This window comes from Gopherus evgoodei, chromosome 1 (assembly GCF_007399415.2).
Source record: "Gopherus evgoodei ecotype Sinaloan lineage chromosome 1, rGopEvg1_v1.p, whole genome shotgun sequence".
Taxonomy (NCBI): domain Eukaryota; kingdom Metazoa; phylum Chordata; order Testudines; family Testudinidae; genus Gopherus; species Gopherus evgoodei.
This window is the reverse complement of record NC_044322.1, coordinates 77,682,375-77,709,395: the sequence shown is the minus strand read 5'-3', so window position 1 is coordinate 77,709,395 and position 27,021 is coordinate 77,682,375. Positions and strand designations below refer to the sequence as shown.

The 27,021-nt window shown below is 39.8% G+C and overlaps 1 protein-coding gene across 2 annotated transcripts in view; it reads left to right on the top strand.

The window, feature by feature from the left end:
• The window catches only part of LOC115653343 (TBC1 domain family member 4-like), a 79,776-nt gene that overhangs the window by 6,942 nt on the left and 45,813 nt on the right, over positions 1-27,021 (top strand). For both annotated transcript variants that reach the window (XM_030566515.1, XM_030566506.1), the window contains exons 4-9: positions 4,682-4,814; positions 7,230-7,321; positions 8,849-8,959; positions 10,212-10,334; positions 19,745-19,819; positions 20,988-21,214. In XM_030566515.1, coding sequence (XP_030422375.1) covers positions 4,682-4,814; positions 7,230-7,321; positions 8,849-8,959; positions 10,212-10,334; positions 19,745-19,819; positions 20,988-21,214 — 761 coding nt within the window. The remainder of the gene's footprint in view (positions 1-4,681; positions 4,815-7,229; positions 7,322-8,848; positions 8,960-10,211; positions 10,335-19,744; positions 19,820-20,987; positions 21,215-27,021) is intronic.

Here is a 27,021-nt window from a genome sequence, read left to right as displayed (position 1 = left end):
GCTCTCTGGTTGGTGTAGGTAGCATCATCACTAGGCACTACTGTGCACTGCGGTACTGTAAGTGTAGATAAGCTCTCAGATTTTCACATTTTGATAACCTCGTTCATCAGAGGATCTCAAAACACTTAATAATCCCTGAATCTCTGCAGCTGTATGAAGTAGATAAGTATTGTCATAAGAACGGCTGTACTGGGTCAGACCAAAAGTCCATCTAGCCCAGTATCCTGTCTACTGACAGTGGCAAATGCCACGTGCCCCAGAGGGAGTGAACCTAACAGGTAATGATCAAGTGATCTCTCTCCTGCCATCTGTCTCCACCCTCTGACAAACAGAGGCTAGGGACACCATTCCTTACCCATCCTGGCTAATAGCCATTAATGGACTTAACCTCCATGAATTTATCTATTTCTCTTTTAAACCCTGTTATAGTCCCAGCCTTCACAACCTGCTCAGGTAAGGAGTTCCACAAGTTGATTGTGCGCTGTGTGAAGAAAACTTCCTTTTATTTGTTTTAAACCTGCTGCCCATTAATTTCATTTGGTGGCCCCTAGTTCTTGTATTATGGGAATAAGTAAATAATGAAAAGTTATCTACTTTCTCCACATCATTCATGATTTTATATATCTCTGTCATATCTCACCTCAATCTCCTCTTTTCCAAGCCGAAAAGTCCTAGCCTCTTGAATCTTTCCTCATATGGGACCCGTTCCAAACCCCTAATAATTTTAGTTGCCCTTTTGTGTACCTTTTCTAGTGCCAGTATATCTTTTTGAGATGAGGAGACCACATCTGTACGCAATATTCAAGATGTGGGCATACCATCGATTTATATAAGGGCAATAATATATTCTCCGTCTTGTTCTCTGTCCCCTTTTTAATGATTCTTCACTTTGCACATGGGTAAACTGAGGCTCAGCAATTCAGTCTCTGCACTCTATTGTGAATGCACGCCTATATACAGGTACAAGTACACGTGGCTATACTTAGTATCTGGACATGTCCAGGTGTTAGAATTTGCACAGAAATTTACAGTGGCAAAATTCAAGTGTATGTGTTTGAGTGCACAAATGGTGGCTAGGTAAAGGCTTAGCTGAGTATCTGACCATAAGTAACTTTGCACATTTTTATCTGTTGAGAATAGAATCATAGAACTGTAAGGGACCTTGAGAGGTCATCGAATCTAGTCCTCTGCACTCAAGACAGGGACTATGTGTTATTTTAGACCATCCCTGAGAGGTGTTTATCTAACCTGCTCTTAAAAACCTCCAGTGATGAAGTTTCCACAACCTCCCGAGGCAATTTATTCCAGTGCTTAGCACCCTGACAGGAAGTTTTTCCTAAAATCCAACCTAAACCTCCCTTGCTGCAATTTAAGCCTATTGCTTCTTGTCCTTAGAGGTTAAGGAGAATAGTTTTTCTCCCTCCTTCTTGTAATAACCATTGACACGTACTTGAGTACCTTGGTGAACTGGGGCCAAATTAGTAACAGAGCTGGAAATGGAACTTGGATGTACAGAGTTCCGGTCCATGCTTGTAAGTTGTCACACTCTTTGTCTGTGCTACGCACATCCTCCCATTTTCCAAATGTGGTTGCTCTTCTTTTTATTCCTAACTATTCTGAGAAATGAAATAGGAACATTAGGTTTGAAGCAGAAATTTAGATCTATAATTGTTCTGCATAATAGACCGTTGAAATGTATGATATAAAAGATGTCAGTCAATTAGCCATTGTGATTACAAGACTCAGCATACTCAATTGTTAGATATGACATATATAAAGTAATGTCTTTGCTATATTTTCTGAGAGAGAGAGAGAGAGAGACAAGATGGTTGAGGTAATAACTTTTATTGGACCTACTTCTGTTTGGTGAAACAGACAAGCTTTCAAGCTGCACATAGCTGTTTTCTTAATGTCAGGTACAAAGAAACCATATTAACTAATGGCTTTCTAACTTATTAGTGCTTCAAAGTGAAAGGTAAAATGCCATGAATTTATAGAAGAGATGCACTATTTCTCCTAATAAAGCAGGGCCTAACTGCTCATAATTAGAGCCAGTTAGAAAAGAAAAGGGGGGGGGGGAAGGGAACCCTCTAAAATGTTTTTCAAGATTTTTTTTTTACTTTAAACAATTTTCAAAAATCAAAAAAATTGAACCAGTTCTTTAGCTGCCTGAAAAACAAAAAGAAAATGATGAAATGTTTAACATTTTTTCATTGAAATTCAAATTTTTGATCCATGTGTTTAACAGAGATAATTTTGACCAGCTCTAACTCACTTCAGAGCACTAAACAATTCCTAATTATTTGAGCATTATGGAGGACCACAGCAGTTATGGGGCTAAGCATTCTTAGCAGTGCTTCAAACAATGTGGGGCAATAATTCTCAAACTTTTGTACTGGTAACCCTTTTCACATAGCAAGCCTCTGAGCACGACCCCTCCTTATAAATTAAAAACACTTTTTTGTATATTTAACACCGTTATAAATGCTGGAAGCAAAGCGGTGTTTAGGGTGGAGGCTGACAGCTCATAACCCCCCATGTAAGAGCCTCGCGACCGCCTGAGAGGTCCAGACTCCCAATTTGAGAATCCCTGATGTAGGAGTAGATCCTCAGCTGGTGGACACCAGCATTTGCCATTGGTGCTGGAAGTAGGGGCACCGGGGGGATGCTACAGCAGCTCTGGCTTGAAGTGGTGTCTGAGCATAGCTTTATTGGAGTCCATGGAACTATGCCGCTTTACACCAACTGAGGATCTGACTCACTGTCAAAATTTGAGGAGAGAGAGAACCTATTGAATGTCCAGCAGAATGTCATTTAAAGAAAAATATGCCTTCATATGATCTTTTGATTAATTTGATCCCTGATAATACACAGGTGGCCTAAAAGAAAGGAGTTGGTTTACAAAGAAATAAAACCCTTCTCCTCAACTTCCTCACATATTTTAAGAGTTAAATAATTACTTGAGCGTAATATTATTAATGGGCAGAGGCCATGGAAAAGAGCCCTGCCATTCGGAAAAGCCGACTAGTAGGCTTTGCTGTTGTTGTCATGTCTGCGTTCCACGAGCCTCATGAAATCTTACAGTGACAGGACAAGAATAAATTGAATTGTGAGATGTGAGAAACCCACTCAGAAACTATCAATAACATTAATCAAATAATTTTCATTTAAAAACATTAAATGACATGCCACAGCACACAGACTGACTAATTCAAGCCTCCATGCCCATGCAAAGCTTTGCTTGAACAATTATGCTGGAGACCTGATGATCTACAGAACACTTTTATAATCCTACGTTGAATGTTAGCAGACTACTTGTAGACAGAAACCTGAACATGCAGTCACATTTCATCCCTCACAAACGTGCTTCACAGAGAAGTGATAGATGGCAGCAAAGGACTAGATCTAAAGTACAATATTTGAAAGCCCTCTAAGAACTGAACAGGAAATTTCAACACAATTTTCTTCTGCCAGGCTGAAACATAGAAGTGGGCTGGTTTGCTTTTAATAGCAGTGTGTCCTTAAATACATAAAGAGGAAGGAGACTCTGAGAAGTCTGTCTACAAAGGATGAAAGTGCATTTGAATATCTATCCCAGTAGAGGAGAAAATGATCAGCTCTGACCTCTTTCCCATGTAAAATAGAGATTGGCCCTACCCAGTGCTGCAGTGTGTGAGAACGCTGCATTGCTGTATTTGTGATGCAGTGAGAGGAAAGAGGAGGGCATAGACTGGAGTCTGGAACACAATACGTAAGGCTTACTTGTTGGTGACAAAGGAACTTATAGCTTGTCTTTCAAATCTTTTGATCCAAGTGAGTGAGGGACCAAGAGAATAAATAGGCTTGTCCCTAAAGTTTCTGACATACCAACAGGATATAACTGCAGCAACAGATCAAAAGCATTTTGTTCATAGAGACTTGTATCAGGACAAATGAAAACTATTTTAGGAAAAAAGCCATACATAACTGTCTCTGTAAGAGGGGACAACAAAAGCCCCTGACTCTTAGGATCACCTACTGCATGTTATGTACCCAACCAAGCTAAAATGTAAATTGCATAGAGGCAAATTGGCAGAAGTGGAGATCCTAATATGCTCATTGCAGCTACTGGAAGGTAAAAAGTTGTAATCTCTGGGTGCAGTAAGAGACCCAATTTTCAAGCCTGAATGCTTAAAGTTACATATTTATGGCCTGATTTTCCTCCACCCCCAGGGGGTCTCATTTTCAGTGGGAGCTGTGAATGTGCAACATTTCAGAAATAGGCCACTAGATTCCCACAGGGATCTAGAGATCTGTATGGTAAATTTTCAAAAGTGCCTAAGGGCCAAATTTTTTAAGGTGTTTAGGCACTTAAAGATGTAGATAGTCATGTAGGTGCCTAGTGGGATTTTCAAAAGGTCCTAACTCCCATTGATTTCAATTTCCCTTGTCTAAAATCCTCTTGAAATCAGTAGTAAATTAAGAATAGAACCTTGTTCTCTTGACCACTAGACTACTAAACTTTTATGATAGATCAGTGTATGTAATATGAACAGGAAACAACATTCCTAATATAAAAGAACTCAGTTGTGGAATGACTTAAAAGTCTGATATGATGTATCTGACATATTTTCACTTTTATACTGTCTTGTAAAACACCCAGACTTTTCTTAGCCTGTTTTGTTTGTTCGTTTCCTTCTAGGTTGATGAGGTAATGCTTACCCTGAAACAAGCCTTTAGCACTGCTGCCGCTCTACAGAATGCCAAGACTCAGATTAAACTGTGTGAGGCCTGTCCTATGCACTCATTGCATAAACTCTGTGAAAGAATTGAAGGTAGCAATTCCGTTTATTTTAAATTCATATAGAAGATTTTCTGTTTTCACTCCAGAATCACCACCGTGCATCAGCTCTTAGTTTAATTAAAACCTACCTAATTGCTTGAATCTCAGTTTAGTTAAAGAAGAAAAAAATTCTCATGACCATGATAAATGGCCAATAAATTGAGTAAAGTGGTGGCTATCACAATAAGTATTTTCCAACTAGCCCCTTAAAGCTCTTGCCATAAATATTACATTTTCCTCAAGTATTTGTTTTTGTCCTTCCTTCTGCTCTATTATTTAGTTGTATAGAAATTCTCAACATAGTGCTGAACATATTTGGAACCATACTTCGATGGTAGTAAATGAAGGGACAGTAGTGCTGGAACTGAAGTTTTAGCCTTTCTTTCTGTTTATTCTTTTTCTTATTTTGTAATCTTGTTGATGATTTTTCTCATGGGGCTGATTGCTTTATGTACTTCATTACCTTGTTCTATTAGGTGAAATATGTTAATAAAATATGAGGTTAATATCAAATTGAAAAAGGATAATAAAGAATTTAGGGCTAGTGCCTGACTTCAGATCTGCACACATAGCTCTGACTTCAATGACAGTTAATTATGCCACAGTATGGCTTTTTAATATTTGACAGAATGGTTATTAAAAATGACATAAGCTGGCAGATGGAACCAACATACATAATCAAGTATGATATGCTCTATTCACTAAAAAGTAGTGGTGTGTTCACACACAGACTTGTCTGTCTTTGTATGAGATATTGTAATAAACACCACAAAATTTGTATTTGTTAAATAAAAATGATTATCACTTAGAATTATTAGTTCCCTTTGGTGAGTGAAAAGCATGAGAAGTCTTGGCAAGGAAATACAATTTTATGGTTAATGTCTGTGTTAAGCACTAGAGTTTTCAGAAGTGGCAAATCCTAGTTGGAAATTCCCTGTTTCTCAATGAAAAGCTACAAATGCATAAGCTGCTGTTTCATCCCACTGATACCCATGGAAGAACTGTGAAAAGAAGCCAACACCTAGATTTCAAAAGTGACTTATGAGTTTGGATGCCTCAGCTTTTTGGATACCCCAACTTGAGACAGATTGAGAGCCCAATATTTTTAAAAAGTACAGAACATAGACCATCTGAAAATTAGGACCTTCTAATATGTTTATCAAGTTGGGCAACTCAATCACCAGTCACTTCTGAAAATCTTTCCCAAAGTACACCTCTATCTCAATATAACGTGACCCGATAAAACACTAATCCGGATAGAACACGGCAAAGCAGTGCTCCGGGGGCATGGGGCTGTGCACTCTGGTGGACCAAAGCACGTTCGATATAACGCGGTTTCATCTATAATGCGGTAAGATTTTTTTTGGCTCCCGAGGACAGCGTTATATTGAGGTAGAGGTGTAATTGTAAAATATTTTGCTACAGTGTTTTTCTTTTTCTTTTTTTATTTTTGAGGATGGTGGGCTTCAGACAGAACCAAAGGGTTTATTATAGGGAGGCCTAACAATTTTTCTGAAAAGACCCAATATTCAGTTGCTTATAACTCTGCCAAACTTGAACTATTCAGGTTGAAATCCTCCATGCTGGGTGTCTGCACCAGTCTAAACATTTTTTTTTTTAAATTTCAAATAAAATGGTTCAGCGGCTTGAGAACGACGTTGGGGGAGGGGGGGAGATGTGGTGTTTGGCCAATGTTAAAAATTCTTATCTTTTAAGTTAAGAAGCTCTAGCGCTTTTATTCTTTGGAGCAGGGGCATGGAGGTTGTCTGGGACCTTCTCCCAAGTGAAAATCCACCCAATTTTGGCTGGGTTATAAACCTCTGAAAATTGCTGCTTTCACAGAGCATAGTGTGCCCTGGACCTTTTGCTAAAGTTGTTACTCCCAGCTGCTAAAGTTGCTGTGGTCCAGGAACTGAGAGTGAATAGACAGTTTCTCCTGAGTGATTCCCCCTTCTGGACCTCAGAAAGCATTGCGGGGAAGAAGGAAGCAGTCTGACTTGAATGTAGAAAAGTAGATGGGGACAGGGGCAAGTTGGGAGGAAGGGGGACAGCTTTGCATCTTGATACGGGATCCTAGAACTTATCATTGTTGTGTTCTATTCAAATCCCTCCCAGATGGGATTCCCAATTTTATAAGGCACTGAATTCTTACCTCAGTATGATCTAGTGAGAGTAGACAAAGTAAGAGTTTTGTACTTTAATAGAATTTGAAAAGTACTTTGTAGATATGTTAATAGCTTTTTAACTGAAAGCCTTCTAAAATAGCTCATCTTTCATTTATTTTAAAAGTGTATTATCTTTATGTAGTTTTAATAGCAGCATAGATAGGAATCATAGGATAATCTGGTGAATGAATGTAGTTTTAGTAGTTGTTAAAGGCTCTGTTTAATATTTTTTTTTTCTGAAGGTCTTTACCCACCAAGAGCCAAACTTGTAATTCAGAGACACCTGTCATCACTTACTGATAATGAGCAAGCAGACATTTTTGAGCGTGTTCAGGTAATAGTCAACGCAGTTCATGTGTCCCTCCCATGTCTATGTAGGTTTTGACTTCTCTCATATTCTGGAAATCTTTTTAGCGTATGTGCGCGTGTGTGCAAAGTTTTGTGCTCAGGTTGCTGACTTTTTCTGTGATCAGTGGACTATATTTTAAATTGGGCCGAACCCATGTTCTTCCTTTCAGCTGTATTTGGCTTTCTTTCTTAGTCATCTGCATGGGCTTAATACTCTGCATTAATTCATTTCTCAAAACTATTGTACTGCAATAGTATACTCCAGTCTAAAGTGATTTGAGAAGGTGCTGGTATGGGAACAGTTCAGTTCTCAACTCTGCTACAAACTTCTCATGTGACCATAGGCAAAGTTATTTTGTCTGTCTGTGCTTCTGTTCCTCATGTGTAAAATAGGGAAAACAATACTTCCCTATCTTGTGGGGTGATGTGGGGCTGAGTTCTGAGGTATATGAGACGTTCAAATAATGAAGTGATGTGGGCAATAAAAACAAAAAGGCTAGAGATAAAGCGATTCTAATATAAGATAAAATAATACATGGTTCCAAAATTCCTCTTAGAATTATCTACGCATGAGTATTGACTCTGGAGGCTCATCATATAAGTGGGGCTACTTTCTTTTTTTTTTAATCCTATCCCTCAGTCTGGGGCTTTTTGCCCACCCAATCCCACCTGCAACAAAGTACATTTTATTCCAGCTATTATGGCAGTAGGTCCTGCAGAACCCCTGGGATCCCAGTCCTGCTTCAGGACTCTGTAAGCAAGTATATTTAATGTGCAGATGAAGAATTGGTTCAATGTGTAAGAGCATTTTGGCACTTTATGAAAATCTTCCCCCAAGTCCCATTTTCATTTTAGTCATTGCTTCACTCCATGCTGCAGTGTCTAACTGACTTAGGAGCCTGTCTTGTTTTTAAAATGAACTTAGAGCTCATTTTCAAAATGAGACTTTGAGACTCTGCAATGCCTAATTCTAAGCCTCATTTAAAGTCAATGGGACATGGGCTTCTAAGTACAGTATCTGCATCACTTTTGAGAATGAGATTCTGCAATACCTAATTCTTTCTCAAAAGTAACGCGGGTACTTAAGCCATGTCCCATTGACTTTATATGAGACAGAGGCTCCGAAGTCAGTTAAGCACTGTTATCCTGATGGGAGCAATGCGTAAATAGCTCTAAAAGTCTGAGGTAAGGGTGCAGATAGGCACCTCTACGATTTCTTCAAAAGCACCTGGCAACTTTTGAAAATGGGACTTATGTCCTAACCAATTAGTGATTTTGAAAGTTGTGCCTGTTAACTACTTTTATGATTGTATAGTGCTACATAACTTTTGTACAAGTTGTTATTAGAATAGTTGAATGTATTGATAGTGTATGATGCATATTCTAAATTTGCTGGCATCCGGAGCATCAGGAATATCTTACCTTTAGAACCTTCATAGTATTTCTAATCAGATATCAAAGCAAAAGTGATGTATTGAAAGAGATGTTTTATTTATTTGTCTATTCTTGACAGAAAATGAAGCCTGTCAGTGACCAGGAAGAAAATGAGCTTGTGATCTTACATCTGCGACAGTTGTGTGAAACTAAACAAAAGACGCACGTCCATATTGGCGAGGCACCATTGGTACAGCCTATACTTTATTTTCTTTCTTTATTCAAATACAACCTTAGATAACGCTAAGCTACAGTACAGCAGGGAAAACTGAGCCTTTTATATTGTGAATGAGCAAGGACTCCTTCTTATCTGTTTTCCATAACTATACTGTTTTTAATTCATTTTGGCATGTTTGATTAAAGTTTATGTTTGGGGTTGCTTTTCTGTTTTTCTGTTCCCTTGGAAAAAGCAGACAGGTAATTTTTGTTGCAGACTTTAGTACAATATAAGCAGTGCCAGAAAAACCTTAGCCAGCCTAAACACAGTAAGAAATAATTGTAGTACAGGGGTGAATATACAGAGCATTACCTTTTTAGGCCACCTGCTTCATTTCTTTTAAATAAATAACAAAAAACAAAGTTAGCCAGGGGTGGGTGTTTTAATCCGGCCCTCGAGCTCCTGCTGGGGAGTGGGGTCTGGGGTTTGCCCCGCTCTGGCTCTCCAGCCAGAGAGCAGGGTCAGGGTCCTCTCTATGCAAATCCCAGAAGCAGCGGCATGGCCTCCCTCCAGCACTCCAGCCAGGGAGTAGGGTCGGGGGCCCCAGAAGCAGTGGCATGGCACCCCTCTGGCTCCTACTTGTAGGGGCATCCGGGGCTCTGCACACTGCCCACCCCCCAAGCACTGCCCCCTCAGTTACCATTGGCTGGGAACTGCAGCCAATGGGAGCCGCAGGGGTGTGTCCGTAGATGGGACAGTGTGCAGAGCTGCCTGGCCACACCTCCACGTAGGACCCAGAGAGGGACATGTTGCTGCTTCCAGGGCCGCTTGACATAATGCCGCGCAGCATGCACCCTGAGCCTCTCCCCATGCCCCAAACCCTGTCCCAGCCCTGATCCCACCCCCCAGCCCAGAGCACCCCCCAGCACCCCAAAGCCTTCATCTCCAGCCCCACCTTAGACCCTCCTCCCCCAGTCCAGAGCCTCCTCCCGCACTCTGAACTCCTAATTTCTGGCCCCACCCTGGAGGTCACACCCCTAACCAGAGCCCTCACCCCCTCTCGCACCCCAACCCCAATTTTGTGAGCATTCATGGCCTGCCATACAATTTCTATTCCCAGATGTGACCCTCGGGCCAAAAAGTTTGCCCACCCCTGTCCTGTAGGCTAGTTATGTTAAGTAAAGGGCACATTGCTTGTTATATGATCAGGTTTAGTTTTAGTTTTCAGAGGCCTTCAATTGCCGAGAGTCCTACCAAAGCTAAAAAGTGTTCTTGCTTACTTCAGCAGAACATTTCAAACAGTGCAATCCCAGAAAACACTGCCAGCGGTGGCCGGTTTAAACTCGACGTTCTGAAAAACAAGGCCAAGAAATCCTTGACTAGTTCTCTGGAAAATATCTTTTCAAGGGTAAGATTAATAGCTCATTGTCAACAGCTCTTGCAGATATCATTAATGATAAGGTTATACAGTGTTTGTTTGTTTTCATATTTAACAATAGTTCAGATTTATACTAAAAACTAGACAAGCTAAAATCATATGCATGAAACTTAATTGCTTCCTATGGGTTTAATTTGGCTGGATTATGTTGATGTTAAGTGCAGGAAGAGCACACATGCACAGAAGCAGAGACAGTCTTTTAGCAAATATTTATGAAAATGTGTTGAGTTCCCATCAACAGCAAGTAGTGCACAAAGTTAAGTTGCAAGATTTCCAGCTATTTTGAGACACAATATAATGTAGTTTAATCATAATTCTGCATTATGTTTGTGACAGACTGACCAATATCCTGCCATATCCTGGGTAAACCTTATGGAATAAACTTTACTAAATTAAGTTAAAACTTAGTGACTTAGGGTTAATACCTTTTGGGGTCCATTATGTTAAAAATGCCATTGTTATGGAATTGTATGTAACTCCTCCTAGGACAAGGGGGATGCTGAAAGACCTGCTGAAGAGGTAGGCTAATATTAGTTCAAACGGGATTCTCCAAGGACCAGCTGACAAAGAAAGGATTTTTGGATAAATAGCCTGGTTTTAAACAGGCTCGGAATCATCTTGTGATCCAGCAGACGAACAGGATTCCTAGTTCACTGAGGGCCCCAATCCTGAAGGGAGGGTTGGAAGGTCTGGGCTTGCTGAGATGCCATAAGATGGGGGCTTGTTCTGAGTTGAAGCTGTAATGGACTGGAAGCCATAAGGAAATTCCTTGGATGGGATTTGGAAGGACTGCTCCTGCCAGAGCCCAGGATAGATTGGGATGCTCTTATTATTGCAAGTTTTCTGTGGTAGTACTTTTTACCTTAAGAAAAAAACAGGCATGGTAACTTACAGTGACGGGGTAGTCACACTGTTAATTGTCTCTGAAGAGAAAGCAAGCAACTGTGCTTGGGCAGCAGGTCTGTGCTGGAAATAACGCAATGAAGGCAGGGAACTGTGCAGCTTGGAAACACTCCAGTCAGAAAGGAGTGAGGTGCAGATCTCCACCCAAGAAAGGCAACAGCTGGGGAGCAGGAAGTCTGGGAATGGTTGCCCTTGCTGGACCTTTGAGGGGAAATACAGGTGCAGTTGCCCTGAACTGTGTGACAACATTCATTAAGTAAACAGTCAGTCCCTTCTGAAAGAGCAGTAATAAAACAGCATCACGTGTAGTCTGTTGTAACTCTTTTCCTTCATGAAATAAGTACTTGAACGCTATAGCTTCTAGTTCTGCAAAGCCAGTGTCACAGGGTTCCCTCAGCTAGCCTGTGTGCCGCACTGCCTGGCCCATTTGGGTTGCCTCTGTCATGGTATGAGCCCCTACTCTGAACCTTAGCGTCCAAAAGATGGAGTACCAGCATGAATTTCTCTAAGCTCAATTACCAGTTTAGTACTTGTAGCGCTGCCACCAACCAGGAATTCCAGTGCCTGGTACACTCTGGTCCCCCCAAAACCTTGCCCGGGGAACCCCAAGACTCAGTTCCTCTGGATCTTAACACAAGGAAAGTAAACCCTTTCCCTCACTGTTGCCTCTCCCAGGCTTCCCCTCCCTGGGTTACCCTGGAAAATCACTGTGATTCAAACTCCTTGAATCTTAAAACAGAGAGAAATTGGGCTTTTCCTCCCCCCTTCTCTCCTTCCTCCCACCAATTCCCTGGTGAGTGCAGACTCCCTTCCCTTGGGTCTTACACAAGATAGCCAAAAATCAATCAGGCTCTTAAAAAGAAAGCTTTTAATAAAGAAAGAAAAAAGTAAAAGTTTTCTCTGTAAAATCAAGATGACAAATGTTACAGGGTCTTTCAGCTTATAGACACTAGAGAAAATCCTCCTCCCAGCACAAATACAGGTTTCAGCAACAGAGATACGATCCTTCCAGCAAATACACATTTGCAAATAAAGAAAACCAAACAAAAAGACTAAACCGCCTTCCTAATTGGTATTTACTAAATTGAACAGAAGAGGCTGTTTCAGAAATTTGGAGATATCTGCTTACATGTCTGGTCCCTCTCAGAACCCAGAGAGAACAAAACCCCATGAAACAGCCCAAAACCAAAGGCTTCCCTCCACCGGAGATTTGTAAGTATCTTGTTTCCTGATTGGTCCTCTTGTCAGGTGTTCCAGGTTCACTGTTTGTTAACCCTTTACAGGTAAAAGAGACATTAACCCTTAACTATCTGTTTATGACAGCCTCTTACTCAAACATGCACACAAGCCATTTCTTTTCCCCAGGTATAGCTTTTATCTTTAGATTCCCAGCTTCGCAGAGCATAGTACGGGCAGGTATTAGGAGGAGCCTTCTACTCAGGTATCTCTACCGCACACAGCTCACTCTCTCAGCTACCCTAACTACACGTTCTACTACACTGAACAAACAAGAGTTCTGGAGCGAAGCTGCAGCAAAGCTGGAGCAGAGCAGTTCTGAAGCACCTTCATTGGCAGCAAGAAGGAACTGAGGGTGTGGGGAGCATGCTGTGCCCTTTATACCTCACCATGGAGGCACCACTCTAGGGGTTGCTAGAGGCACTCCCCTACGGGTACTGCTAGGGAAAAAATTTCCGCACCGATGCACGTGGTGAGCATGCACACCTATTATGGAATAGATATTAGCAATCGCTCAAAGACAAGTTACAGAAAAGGTAACTGTCTTTTCCTGCCAAATATATATCGTCCCTTATTGATCTGATTTATCTCATTAGCCCAGTCATTGCCCACATATGTCAACAATCTCACCATGACAGGTTAATTGCCTCCAGTTAAGCCTTTAATCTTCCCTGTCACACAATTAGCTAAGCGACCTGGGTGCTACGGCTCTCACTGTGTCACGATCAGTTTCAAAAATTGCAAAATATTAAGATTATGGCTATATTACATACAATCAGAGGTACCCGGATATTGATGAATGGCATCTCATTTCATCATTTAATGTTAGCCAAGGTGCAATGTGCAATTAAAACAAAGTAACAATTGGAAAAGCTGAATAATTCTAAAAGGTAGGGTAGTATTTTCTCCCTTCTCCCCTCAGCCTTCTTCCCCCCACAGTGTGGTGTTCTAAAATCCTATTTAAGCTCAGACTGGTAAAAGCACTGTAACTAAATGATGGCAGGCAGGCTAGGAGCAGAGAGAAGAGATGTAAAGAGGAACAAGGGAGGAAGGTCTAGGAGTTATTGGACCGAGGGCCGTAAATCCTGATGGACTGTGTTAGTGAGGTGTAACTATTGTGCTGACAATGATATGTCTAAATGTATTGCCTGGGCCATCAGAACTAGTTGGACTACAAATGGGAGATACTTAGTTCAGCAAGGTACTTCAGCCCTTAACTTCAAGCATGTGAGTCAGCCCATTGTAGTCCTTGTGCTTAAAGTTAGTCATGTGTTTAAGAACCTTGTTGAATTGGGGCCATACCTATCATGAATTCTTGGATCAGATTAATCTGAAGATGTTTGGAAAGTTGAGTAGCAATTGTGACATCCTAGAAGCCATGACCTGAGTATGAGGGAATGATCTGTGAAAGATCTGAGTAATTTCAGCAGTTAGAAGTATCGTCAGATAGTGACAGTAACAGCAGTGCTGTGTGCTTTGAATCTTTTATTTGTATGTTTAATGCCCATAGAGCATATGACGGGGCGGGGGGAGTACTCTGGGCTCTGATAGTTCAGTGCTTCACTAGGGGATGCTGCTATTGAACAGACACATGTCTGGAGATGGAACGTGAATCTAGGAATGACCCAATAAATATTATGAAACATAGTCTTAACTGCATAACTCAGTCAGGTATGTGGGCACATTAACGTGTTGTAGCTCACAATGTGAGAAAGTATTTCCACTACACTGGTACAAGGGGTGAGTAGGCTGTTTTCTAATTGGTCTACTAAAGATACAGAAACCACTGGTAAGAATTGCTCTACAGGTAAGATCATTTTTCTCCATGATTGCTTATTTCACCATTTAGAATATGGTAGTCTCTCTTCTGAGCAGGTCCATTGTGATATAAAGCAGTGCCTTGCATAGTATAGCAGAATGAATTTTCTGGAGTCTGTGGGTTGCATAAAGTAATCCATATGGTAGTTTGGTTTATTTAAGGAGATGGACCTACACATGTCCAATCTCATCTGATATGATGAATATATTACATGACCAAATAAAACTGCAAATTTTAGGTGCCAAAAATGTATCCTGTATGTAACTACAATAGATTAAAAACAATCAGTATGTCGCAGAGCATCTTCCAAAAAAACTAGAAATGGGTCCACAGTGAATCCTTTCCTTGCATTTCCAGCAATGGCTTCATTAATGCAAGAATTGGAAAAGATTGATAAGGACATTGCATCTAATTGGATATGGGACAGGGATTTGTTGTTGCGTGTGTACAGTGCCTGGCGCAACAAGGCCCTGATCCAGGACTTGGCTTTAGGCACTACTGTAATAAAAATTATTAAAAATAATACATTGTAACTTCTCTTTCTCTTTTTTGCCATCTACCTTTTAAAAGACTGCTGCTTGTTTCATGTTCGATTGTAAGCTCCCTGGGACAGGAAACATCTCTCTCTCTGTGTAAGACACTGTAGAAAAACACAGTGTGGCCCTAATAATGGTTCAAGTCATTTAACTGTACCATGATGTAAAAACTGATGACATCACTTGTCCTTTTTATTGTAAAGTTTTAGTAAACAAAAGATTTATGTAATTTTATAACTAGGAAGGAAAACGGTGATAGTTCAGATCAACTGCACCTGCTTTTCCCCCTCTGTGGTACAGCAAGAACACTGTTCTCAGGCTTCTGGCTCCCAAGCTATCAGCAATCTTGGGTGGAGATGTGTCTTTCTCTCTCTTTCCCTTCTGACTAGAGTATCTCCAGGCTGAACAGTTTCCTGCCTCCACTGTGTCATTCTCAGCAAAGACAGGCTGCCTTAAGCAATCTTCTCTTACCTTCTGTTCCCTAATAACAGAATGATTGCCAACAGTTAATAAGTTACTACACAGCACTTCCTATGCAGGCCTATTTTATTCTTAAGGTAAAAGCGCTACAGAGAAAACACATTAAAAACAGTAACAGAACATAATAATCAGCTTGCATGAGATCAACACAACCCTAATATGAGCTCTGGCAAGAGCAGTCCTTCAAAACACCACCCAAGGAGTTGTGGTTTCACATTCATCACAGCTTCAGCTCAGAACAAGCAGCTTCATGACATGTTAAGTCCACAGTTCAGGGGTCTTTGATCTGGAGTTTCCAGGAGAAGGTAATTAGCAAAGAATTGAGCTTTCTCCCCAGGGCATAGTTTCAAAAGGATGGATTCATCCCCAGGTATTTCCTAGGATATCCATTTTACAAAGGTTGTCACTAAAAATCCTTTGAAGTGCCTCATGTCTTCCAGAGATTGCAGTAATCCTGTCTTCCTGCTAAAGAAGTTCCATACAATCCCACAGCAGTACATAAACATTTTCATTTTTAATGCGATGAACTCAGAAATATTAAACCTAATTCAGTAAGGTTTGTCCAGGATAATACAAGACATTGCTGCAGTTGTCACAAAAACAAATTCTAAGTTTCTATTCAGAAAGTTGCTATGTTGGTAGTCTCAGAAAATCTGTTCACATATTTGATTAGTAGATCATGAAAGAGGAAAGACCAAGAAATCCATGGAATGTAAAATCCTTCTTCGTCCTCTGATTGTACGTGCAAAGTTTTTTTCATTTTTTTTTTAAAGATGCACTTGTAAAGTCTCTGTCATAATGGATTAAGAAATATATACTTATAAAATACTCAAGCAACATGTAAGGACAGGATTGTGAACAGCTGCTCGCCCAGCTAGTCGCATTGGCATCAATGGAGCTGCTTGAGTGAGTAGGTGCTCACTAATGTCAGTAGAGGGTTGACAGTCTAACTCTAAATGAGAAGCCTATTTGTTTTATTAAAAATAAAAATCTCAAAAGTATGTGTCTTTCTCATTGGCTTACTTTGCTGAAATGTTCTGAAAGTTGCCAGGGCTGAACTGAAAACAAGCTGTGGCTTCATAGCTGTGCATCCCAGAAAAATAAATATAACCTGTGCTTGACCTCAAACCTCATAAATATAGTTTGAATTTTGGTGCTCGTGCACATACCAGACTAAGAAAACAAAGGTTTTCCTCTGTCTCAAAAATGTAATATTTATAGTAGTCATGTGTTTTTTAATGCCAAAAGCACAACATTACCTTTCCCTAAACTAAACGAATGTGTTAATTCACAGAATTTTCATTCATATCTGTTACATGATATGCCACTGAAGAGAGATGCTTCAGGGCCAGCATTCCTTTCTGTTAGTAACAGGCTTTAGGAGGTAGTTTGCGCATCCATGGCACCGAGAGTGGTTTTCAGGACTAAAGCTCTGGAAGGAAAAAGTAACCTGAAGCAATTCTTGACATTGTAAAACATTACCTATGGCTGTGAGTACAACAAGAGGAGCTACTATGCCTTAAGTCTACCAACAATTTCTATAAAATATTGATTTATTATTGTATTACTGTAGCACCTCTAAGCCCAGTCAATGACCAGGACCATTGTTCTAGGTGCTATACAGTCAGAACAAAAAGACAGTCCCAAAGATCTTACAATCTCCATATAAAATGAGATAATAGACAAATATAGTCAGATCAGATGGGGCAGTTCAAAAAAAAAACACGAGACAATATTGGTCAGCATGATAGACTGTGGTCTCAGCACACCAGCAGCCTGTTACAGTTTTGTAGCCATCACAGAAAAAAGGAGTGTTTTGAAGAAGGATAGTGAGTTAGTTTTGTGGATGTTTATGGGGTGCTTCTCTCAGGTGTCAAAAACAGCATGAGAGAAAGCAAATGGGTTTACTGTTGTGTATCTGATTAATTATCAAAGTAGCATGCTTCAGGAGCTGAGGAATTTCCATTCCCATCAGATAATAAAACAATGTAACATAATGTACTCTGATCATATATTTCATAGACTCATAGACTCTAGGACTGGAAGGGACCTCGAGAGGTCATCGAGTCCAGTCCCCTGCCCTCATGGCAGGACCAAATACCGTCTAGACCATCCCTGATAGACATTTATCTAACCTACTCTTAAATATCTCCAGAGATGGAGATTCCACAACTTCCCTAGGCAATCTATTCCAGTGTTTAACTACCCTGACAGTTAGGAACTTTTTCCTAATGTCCAACCTAAATCTCCCTTGCTGCAGTTTAAGCCCATTGCTGCTTCTTCTATCATTGGAGGCTAAGGTGAACAAGTTTTCTCCCTCCTCCTGATGACACCCTTTTAGATACCTGAAAACTGCTATCATGTCCCCTCTCAGTCTTCTCTTTTCCAAACTATACAAACCCAATTCCTTCAGCCTTCCTTCATAGGTCATGTTCTCAAGACCTTTAATCATTCTTGTTGCTCTTCTCTGGACCCTCTCCAATTTCTCCACATCTTTCTTGAAATGCGGTGCCCAGAACTGGACACAATACTCCAGTTGAGGCTCATCCAAAGGCTTGCAGTGTTCACTGACTATTCTCAGTAAATACAGTTGTTATGACTGGATAGATAGCAGAATTGCAGAAAAGAATGCGAGGGTCATAGAGGATCATCAGTAGTGTGTGACACTGTTGCAAAAAATGCCAATCTCATTCTGGGTGTATTAACAGGAGTGTCATGTAAGACATAGTAGGTCATTGTTTTGCTGTACTTGGCACTGGTGAGGCCTTATCTGGGGGACTGTGTTGGGTGTTTGGGCATGGCACTTTAAGAAAGATGTGGACAAATTGGAGAGAGCCCAGAAGAGAAAAACAAAAATAAGAGGTTTAGAAAACGTGTCTCTTAGGGGAAAGTATGGAATAATTGGGCAGGTCTAGTCTAGAGATGAGAAGGTCTAGATATGTTTGGTCCTCTTGTAGAGGGGAGATGGACTATATAACCTCTTGAGGTCCCTTCCAGCCCTACAGTTCTATGATGCTGTTCTCCAATAGATTATGCTAACACCAATTGTAAATGGCGTGTGGAAGAAAAGAAAGGAACCTTACACAAGTGTAGGATGGAATCACTTACCTCCAAGGAAGAGTGGGAGATCCGCAGTAGAATTTGTAGGTCTGTGACTCCAAATCCACTCAAATAAATCTATCATTCTCAAAACAAGATTTGAAGAGTCAGGGGATTAGGTGCAGTCTGGTTGTTCCAGAGGGTTGTTGAACCGGGAATGGGAGAGGAAGCCCTGTATGAGAAGAATCTACCTCTGTTAAAGGTTCTGAGTGGGTGGAGAACAAATTAAGTCTGAAAATTTTGAGGAACGTATAGATTGTTTTGTCAAATAAGAAAAGATTCTTTTGGAATGACATGAGGGCAGGAGACAGGTTCCAGAAACATCTTAATGATTATTAGAGAGATTCTGTGGGTTTGAATGGACAGGAATCCAATAAAAAAAATGTATCTCATTTCTGGTAGTTGTTTTTGATTGCAGTAGGTCATTTATTTAGATTTCAAAATAACTCTTTGTTACTTTGCATGTTTAAACTAAGTTGGTAATCACTACACGTACTGCCTTCAGGAAGATGAGGCATAGGTATGTTCCTATTTGGAGTATACCCCTGTTTGGTCCTTATTGCAATCAGAGCCTCTTCCTAAAGTTTGTTGTATTTTTTTCCCTTTAGGGGATAGCAGAAATTCTTCCTTGCCTCTGCCAAGAAGTAGCTTATTTTTCCTTGTCAAAAACCTTGACGTGGAAGCAGGCAATTCTTTTTACTTGCAACAGATTTTTACTCTTCAAAATCTTTCCATTCTTCACTGCAGAAAAAGAGACCAGTGATCATTTTTCATAATGGAGTGGGGGCTTGATGGACTGTAAATCTCACTATATAACTCTGAGATGATGGAACTGTACTATACAGATGTAAACATGTGATAGACTTTACATTTGAGGCTTACTCTGGGTGCAGTCATCTTGGATTGGAATGTAAAAATATATGTAATGCATGTGTATAAAAATCGCAAACATTTATAGCTTCTATTTTATAATCCATCCATGAATGCCATCAAAATTTAAGATAAAATTTAATGTTTTTTCCTTGCGAATAACTTTATTTAATATTTAAACCCATTGCATAGCATACTAATTTAAAAAATCAGTGAGTGAATTTAGTGCTCTGAAATCAAAGGATAGATTGAATTAGATTAAGGTGAATAGTACATGCAGTTATTATGTGGACTTTTGTAGATAGCACTTTGTAGCACCTCACTGTTTACCTGCAGGATCTCTGCTGTTTTTTTTCCAGTTGTCTCTTAAACAATTTATTTAATCCTACTATGAAGAACAAAACTTGGGATAAAATGGAACACTCTCATTCTTGCAGGGAGCTAGCAGAATGCGAGGCCGTCTGGGCAGCATGGACAGCTTTGAACGGTGCAGCAGCCTTACTTCTGACAGGGTATGTAACAAAATTAAGTAAAACTGGAATGTGCTGTGGCTAATGCTGAAGCAGTAACACAGCAACTCTCCTTTGATTTCAAGGTGGGCACATAAAGAACAAATGTATATTACAAAGAGATATATCTACAGTGGAGGATAATCCTCTCTGGACATAGTATGCATCTTATTTCAGTTTTCTAAACCACATTATTGTTAAAGCTCAAACTCAAAGAAAATCTTGCTCTTTTTCATTCATGCTGGCTGTTTATTTTTTAAACTTCACTTAACTTGCTTTTGTGGTCAAGCTAAACCAGGGAATTTATAGTCTGCTTCTGTTTCATAACTTTTTTCAGAGGGATGTTTAAACTAAAAAAGAAAACACAATTTAAAAAAATTCTATTACTTTTTTCAAGTAAAAAAAGCTGTTTTTACCACATTCAAACTGTGAACATAAAACTAGGTAACAGTCCCCATTTTTGTTTGTTTGTTTGTTTTTTAAAATGTACATAAAGCTGTTGAAACACAAATTATTTGTTACTGAATAAAAGAGAAGCTTGAATCTTTTTTTTAAGTACTTGAAAACCCCATGTGTAATGCCAGTTATGTTCACTGTTATTTTATTTCCTGTTTTTAATGTCTTTCCTTTTACCTCACACATTTGAATGAATGATTGTTTTTCCCAGGAGAAGGAGGATCCATAACAGCTTTTATTATTTGATTTTCCTGCTGCTGTTACTCAGAATCTGGCTATGTAATAATAATCTGTTTTTCCAGGATATTGCTTTGACAGTGCAGGAAATATGTTCATGATATGTCGAGGAAGCTAGTTTAAACCAGCTTTGGCTGTGAACGTTTTCCATACTTTCTTTTTCCTGAAAGAGCTAGAAGTCTAGCAGTTGCAATTGTTAGTAGCCAAAGGGTGTTCAAGAGAGGAGCGACTGGTCTATTATGAATGCTTTGTGTGCATCGTCTTTGTTGCTTTAAAAAGGACATGGCTATTTCAGAGCTAATTATCAAAGGATGTCTGGTGTTGGTTGCGCAGCTGATAATTAGCATACAATAGGCCATGACCAAGAAGAGGAGAGGCTTTAGTTCTTCCAGACCCTCGAGCTGTAGGGTTTGTTTACTATGTTACCAGTTGTACAGTGCAGGGGGGAAAGTGTCACTCCTGTCTGATTTCCTTTCAGGACTGTTCACCCGGGGATTCTCCTCCAGCCACTCCTCCAGCTTCCCCCGTGTCCTCGGTCTGGCAGCCATTTCCCGAAGAGGACTCTGATTCTCCTCAGTTTAGAAGGCGTGCGCATACTTTCAGCCATCCAACGTCCAATGCCAAGAGGAGGATTACTTTTCAGGACGGGAGGTCCCAGAGTGTTAAATCTCCACTTCTGAGACAGAATTCTGTAGAGCAGAGCAGGTGAGTTTGGGCATTCAAATGTGTACAAGCATTTTCAGAGATTTTTCTGATAAGGAAAAATAGAATGAAATGAATAATATAAATAATGCCCATCCACGCATTTAAGCCACAGTTGTTAATGTTCACATAGGCTGCTTGTGCAGTGTTTAGATTTTTCATAATTTGTTCAGAAAATTTCTCTACAGCAATAGTATTTGTTGCTGTACCTCAGTTGATACACAGACAGTAATTAACTAACCAAAGAGCCAGTTCTCATCTTGGCTCTGTGGCCTTGGGCAAACCACTTAATCTTTTGAGCTGTGTCTACATTAGAGAATTTTAGGGGATGGAAAATTCCCATCAGTTCAGCTTCACAGGTGGCCACACTGCAGGAGCTCTAATGTAGGCAGGGCTCCAGTGCCTTTCCTTGTCTCCCACCAGGTCACTTAAACCTCCTGAGGAAAGGGTTGTAAGAATTCAATACTACTACCACATTGTGAGCTATATTTAACTTTTTTGAGAGGAGAGCATGTGTAGGCTCCATAGTGCCCTTTCCCAAATGTCTCCCTTTTAAACTCTTTTCCTTTTACTCTGGAGACCTTTGCTCCAGCTAGCATGGTTGGGAGGTGCTCCCATTGGAGACAATCATGGTTCCTTCATTTTTGTCAGAAGGAGCCACCACAATTCTTTTCCAGTTCTTCCTGGATACTCCTTTACTCTCCCCATGTCCAGGAGTGAGCGTACAAGCTCAACATCACTCAGTCTTTCTTTATTTGCTCAGGCCCTAGACCAGTGGTGGGCCACCTGTGGCCCATGGGCCACACATGGTCCATCAGTGTAATCCACTGGAGGGCTGCCAGACAGTTTGTTTACATTTGCACGGCTGCCCACAGCTCCCAGTGGCTGTGGTTCGCTGTTCCCAACCAACGGGAGCTGCGGGAAATGGCAACCAGCACATCCCTGTGGCCCGCGCCACTTTCCTCAGCTCCCATTGTCCGTGAAGGGGAAACCGCAGCCACTGGGAGCTGCGGGCAGCCGTGCAAATGTAAACAGACTGTCTGGTGGCCCACCAGCAGATTATCCTGATGGGCTGCAGGTTGCCCACCGCTGCCCTACACTCTGATTCCTCTTACCTGGTAACATTCTTTTCCCAAACGACTGAGGTGGCCTCTACATTTTACACAGGTTTACATTTTTAGAAATATATTTTTAAAAATCATGTTGGTGAAATGCTAGCAATTCTTTGTTCCATTCAATGTGCTTATTCAAATGACAAGGTTAAAACCACAAGTGACTCTTACTTATGAAGTTGGTTCTGTTTCATATAGAGGTGGGGTGAGGAAGCAAGAAAAAGAAGCTTTGAAATGAGTTCATCAGAATGGTATCCCTGTGTTTGGCAGATAATTTCAGTATTTTTTTTTCCACTGACCAAGATGATGGTGTGTGCAAACAGGAAACATTAGCAATTAGTATTTAAAGACTTGCTGACTTAACTGCTTTACAATAGTCTTCAAGAAATCACTGACTTAAGTTGCATGATCAGCAAGCTTCCAGTCAAAACAACAGCTTCACAACAACTTGATCTTAGGTTGTTCTACTTTGTCACAATGAGTAATCAGCTAGAAATATTTATATCAAAGCAACCAAAATGATTCTAATATGTCTTCAAATAGGTTTTATTTTTTCCTTAATTATTGAAATGTGTTGTGATTTGTCTTCCTTGTAACATATATGTAGGATTTCAATCTTCCAAAATTTTTTAAATTGGTATTGAGTAATTAAGTAACAATTTCTACAGTAACCTTGCACTTGAATTTTCTTGAAGAAGTTTGCACCTTTTAAATATGCTGAGAAAATATTCTTCTTAAATTTCTCTATAATGTGTTCACTTTCCTGGTTCATTCCCACTCTAATCTTTCTTGGTATTTTTTATTTATGAAAGCAAGTTTTGCTATAAAAGTAGAACCACTGAAGTACGTTACAAACACTGGGTATTTCTCTGTCTTGTTGAGATTAACTAAGACTAAAGAAGTCTTCTTGGCTGTCTGTACTTTAGTTTCATTCTGGTGTCTCTTTAATTTTATCATAATGCATTAATTTGATTAATTTATGAGGCCAATTTTTACCCCAACTTGTATCCTGTACAATTCTATTGACTTTGTTGGGTCCACAGTCAGTGTAAGTCAAGGCAGCAGCTGGCCCAGTATTTATAACTGATGCAGGTATTTGAATTGTTGTAACCAGCACATTTAGACATATTTGCTCCATTTTGTCTTATTGCCTGCACTCAGTCCTGTGCCTGTAGCTGGACGCCGATATTGTAGTGAGAATGGACTTCCCTCTTCCTTCTCTGCCCCCTCTTTCCTGAAAAGCTTTTACCAGAGCTCAGGCAGGCTGCTCCAGCAGTCAGAAAATGACCTTTCCAAGAGGTGAGAGGAGTGTCTTGTGCCTTCGGTGCAGAGTGTTCTTTGGTGCAGCTGGCTTATGACATGGAGTTGTCAACTAAATGGCATTTTGGTGTTTTGAAACATGTCACTTCTCGTGCTAACATTTTTCTAACAGGTTTTCTAAATAGTTGATCTGAATTGATGAACTGACTATAGAAATGCTTATTAAAAGTAAAAAAAGCACATCCAATTTCATGGGGTAACAACATATAGTTACAGTTGTAGTCGTGCTGTAAAACTACTGCATTGATTTGTAATACCAGTACATAAGATTTTTTGTGAGCATTTCACTGATTAATTTCTCCTTTCTGGGCTATGTGGGACAGCATGGAAAGTGTCATAATGTTTGGCTAACCACCAGCATGAAACATTCTGTAAAGCTTTAAAATGAGGGGGGAGAGCCACAAAACATGCATAATATGCTAGTCCCTTGCTAACATGCAGCCTTGATGTGTGGTAGGAAAGGGGGTACCTTGTTAACAATGTTTCATTCAGTAATTAATCAAATCATTCACTACTAGATGCTTCACAAACTTATCATGGCTCTGAAGGTTTTACTGTCTAAAAGAGGATGCTGTGGGAAGGACTTTTCGATGCAATGTGAAAAAGGCCACATAAGTACCTAGATAGACCAAAGAAACAAAACCTTACGTTTGCAAGCATAGGCCCTCATTCAGATGAGCATTTAAGCAAATTCTTAAGTGTTTTCCTGAATCAGAGCTGTAGTGATTGAGATATTGGTTGCCTGCTCTGATTCCATGATTTTTGCAGCTGCTTTTTAAACAGACTCCTTTTCTTCTCCCAGTCCCCATTCTTCCAATTGGGGTGACCAGATGTCCCGATTTTATAGGGACAATCTCGATTTTTTGGGGGTCTTTTTCTTGTATAGGATCCTATTACCCTCCCACCCTCTCTCCTGATTTTTCATGCTTGTTGTCTGGTCACCCTACTTTCAAGCAGCCTTCTGTGCACTCCATTACTTACTAGCTTTTCTTCTATCACCCTGCAGACTTTTGCAACAACTGCTGATTCCCCTTGATGTGAGGAAGAGACCAATCTCTTGTTGGGGCCAAGACAGGAGCTATCTTGACTGTCCATCCCCCACCTTCCTCCGCTGCACAGGCACCAATGTCTGTCAGTTGTTGTCTTAGATGGTTTATTGTCAAATCCCGATTTGAAATTTGTCAGTCTGCAGACAGAATGTTTACACATAAATGTCGAGTCATGTGATGCATAAGGGGAAGTTGCTTTTAAAGTTTTTGGGGTGACTAAAGGAAATAATCCTCCCACTTGCTTTCTAATAAACTTGTAATCACTCATTTGTATTAGGTTATAAACTCTGGAGGGCAAGGGGATGCTATCTAATTGCATATCTATCCAGTTTCTACATAGAGAGGCCCTAATCCTGGTTGGAGCTTTACAATCCTGACTCAGTGCCATCATTTTACCTTGGTTTACTTTAGCATAGTTTTCCAATAATATATTGATTTAGGTTAATTTTTAAAATGAATGAAGTGCCCTCTTCTCATAGGACTCAGAATCCTACTTCTATTTCACTGAGGTAGATAGATTTGGGAGTTATAACTTTGTTAGACAGTAGGTTTCAACAGTCTTTTATCCTCCATCTACTTTTGGTTAATTCTGAGGAGTCTCCATAAATCCCACAATTCTACCTCAAACTAGATGTATTTGTTTATTACTTCACAGACAGAAAAGCAGGGCCATGTAAATGTAAACAACAATGCAAACCTTCCCTAGGCTTACTACAGATAAACGTATGTTTCTGGAGGTTGGGGAAAGGTGAATACTAACTCTACACAGAGTGAGATACGGTCACTGCCAGAAGTCAGTTTTTATTCTTCTGTTATGTTGTGGGCCAGAGTCTAATCTCAATAATGTTAGTGTAAAAATCTCCATTGAAGTCAATGAAGTAGTTTCAGATTTACACTAGTATAATAGATCAGAATGTGGCCCTCTGTCTCAAAATCTGTTTTTGTAAAACACCACTTTGAAGAATACATTAGCAAAGGATATTGTGCACTGTAGTGTGGAGTTTTTAAATGAAAATTAGTGGCTATTCTAGCATTATGATTTATCTCGTGTGTGTATCTATCTATCTAATATAAATAGACAGTGGGGAAAAATGAAAATTTTATTAGAAAATTCTGTACTGATGGTGTTTCATCTGCATTACTCTGAGCTCTGCAAAACATTTCACATCCTGTTCTTTCTAGTCCTCTCCTTTTTTGATCTGGAGTGTATGTTTGTGAAAATGAGATATTAGTCTTTATGCGGTTAAAACTGAATGATGATAAAGTAGCTATGTAGCAATCCACAGTCACCCAAACATTCCAATCCATATAATTTGGATTGGTTTAAAGAGAACCAAGTGTATCATCCAAATGGCGTTCTCTTCCTGGATTAGATTTTTTGATTCACATTGCAATTGTGTTACTGAAACCACCACAATATGCCATCAGGTTGAGGCATGAAAGAGGAAGTTCACATCTTTCTTGTGGTTTGATATATATACTTTTGTGCTGACAACTTTCTCTCTTGATAGATTCACATAGCAAAAGTCTGCTTTTTTTTTTTTTTAATTTTAACTGGGTTGGCTGGAAATGTCATATTAAAATAAAACAAGTAGTGTAATACCAATACTTTGAAAGGCAAAAAGCTGTCGATTTTGTTTGAACTTCTAAGGCCCTTAATTATAACTTCAGAACACTTGTATCTTTTCGCAAACCTGGCTGTTGTAGTAAGAGAGATCCTTGCAAAGATCAGTAGGAGTTTTTCATGTATATCTTAGCCCATGATGCCTTTTTCCATATTAAGAAAATGGAGTATCCTCTGCCACATCTTTTGGAACCTTTGACGACATGGTTAATGTAGATGGCACTGGGGAAATTCTTGTTAGTCTTCCTCTTATGCAATTTGAGGTTACATGTAAATTTATATGTAGCTTGATTTTGTTTTGTTTTGTTTTTGTGCTACTGGCAGTTCTACTGCAAATCTTAATGGGCTGCAGGATTGTGTGTCAGCTTACTTTTTACAGAGCTAATTTTAACAGCTATGTTTGATTTATAGTAGTTGGATGGGTTTATTCAAATACAATGAATACCAGTTAAACTGTACAGCTGTTTGAATAAAAAGCAGTCCTGCTTAAACTGTGCAGCTATTTTATGTGGTACCAAAGTGAGAATTAAAGATACACAAATGAGATCCTCTTGAGTATTTTGTTTTTCACATCTTCATTGCTATACCAGTGGTCAATTTAAAAAAAAATTGTATTGAGGTATTAGAGGCCTAATGTCTGTTTCCCACAACAAACGTATCTCCTTTGTGAAAGTATCTTGATGATAATTACTGGCTTTTACCAAA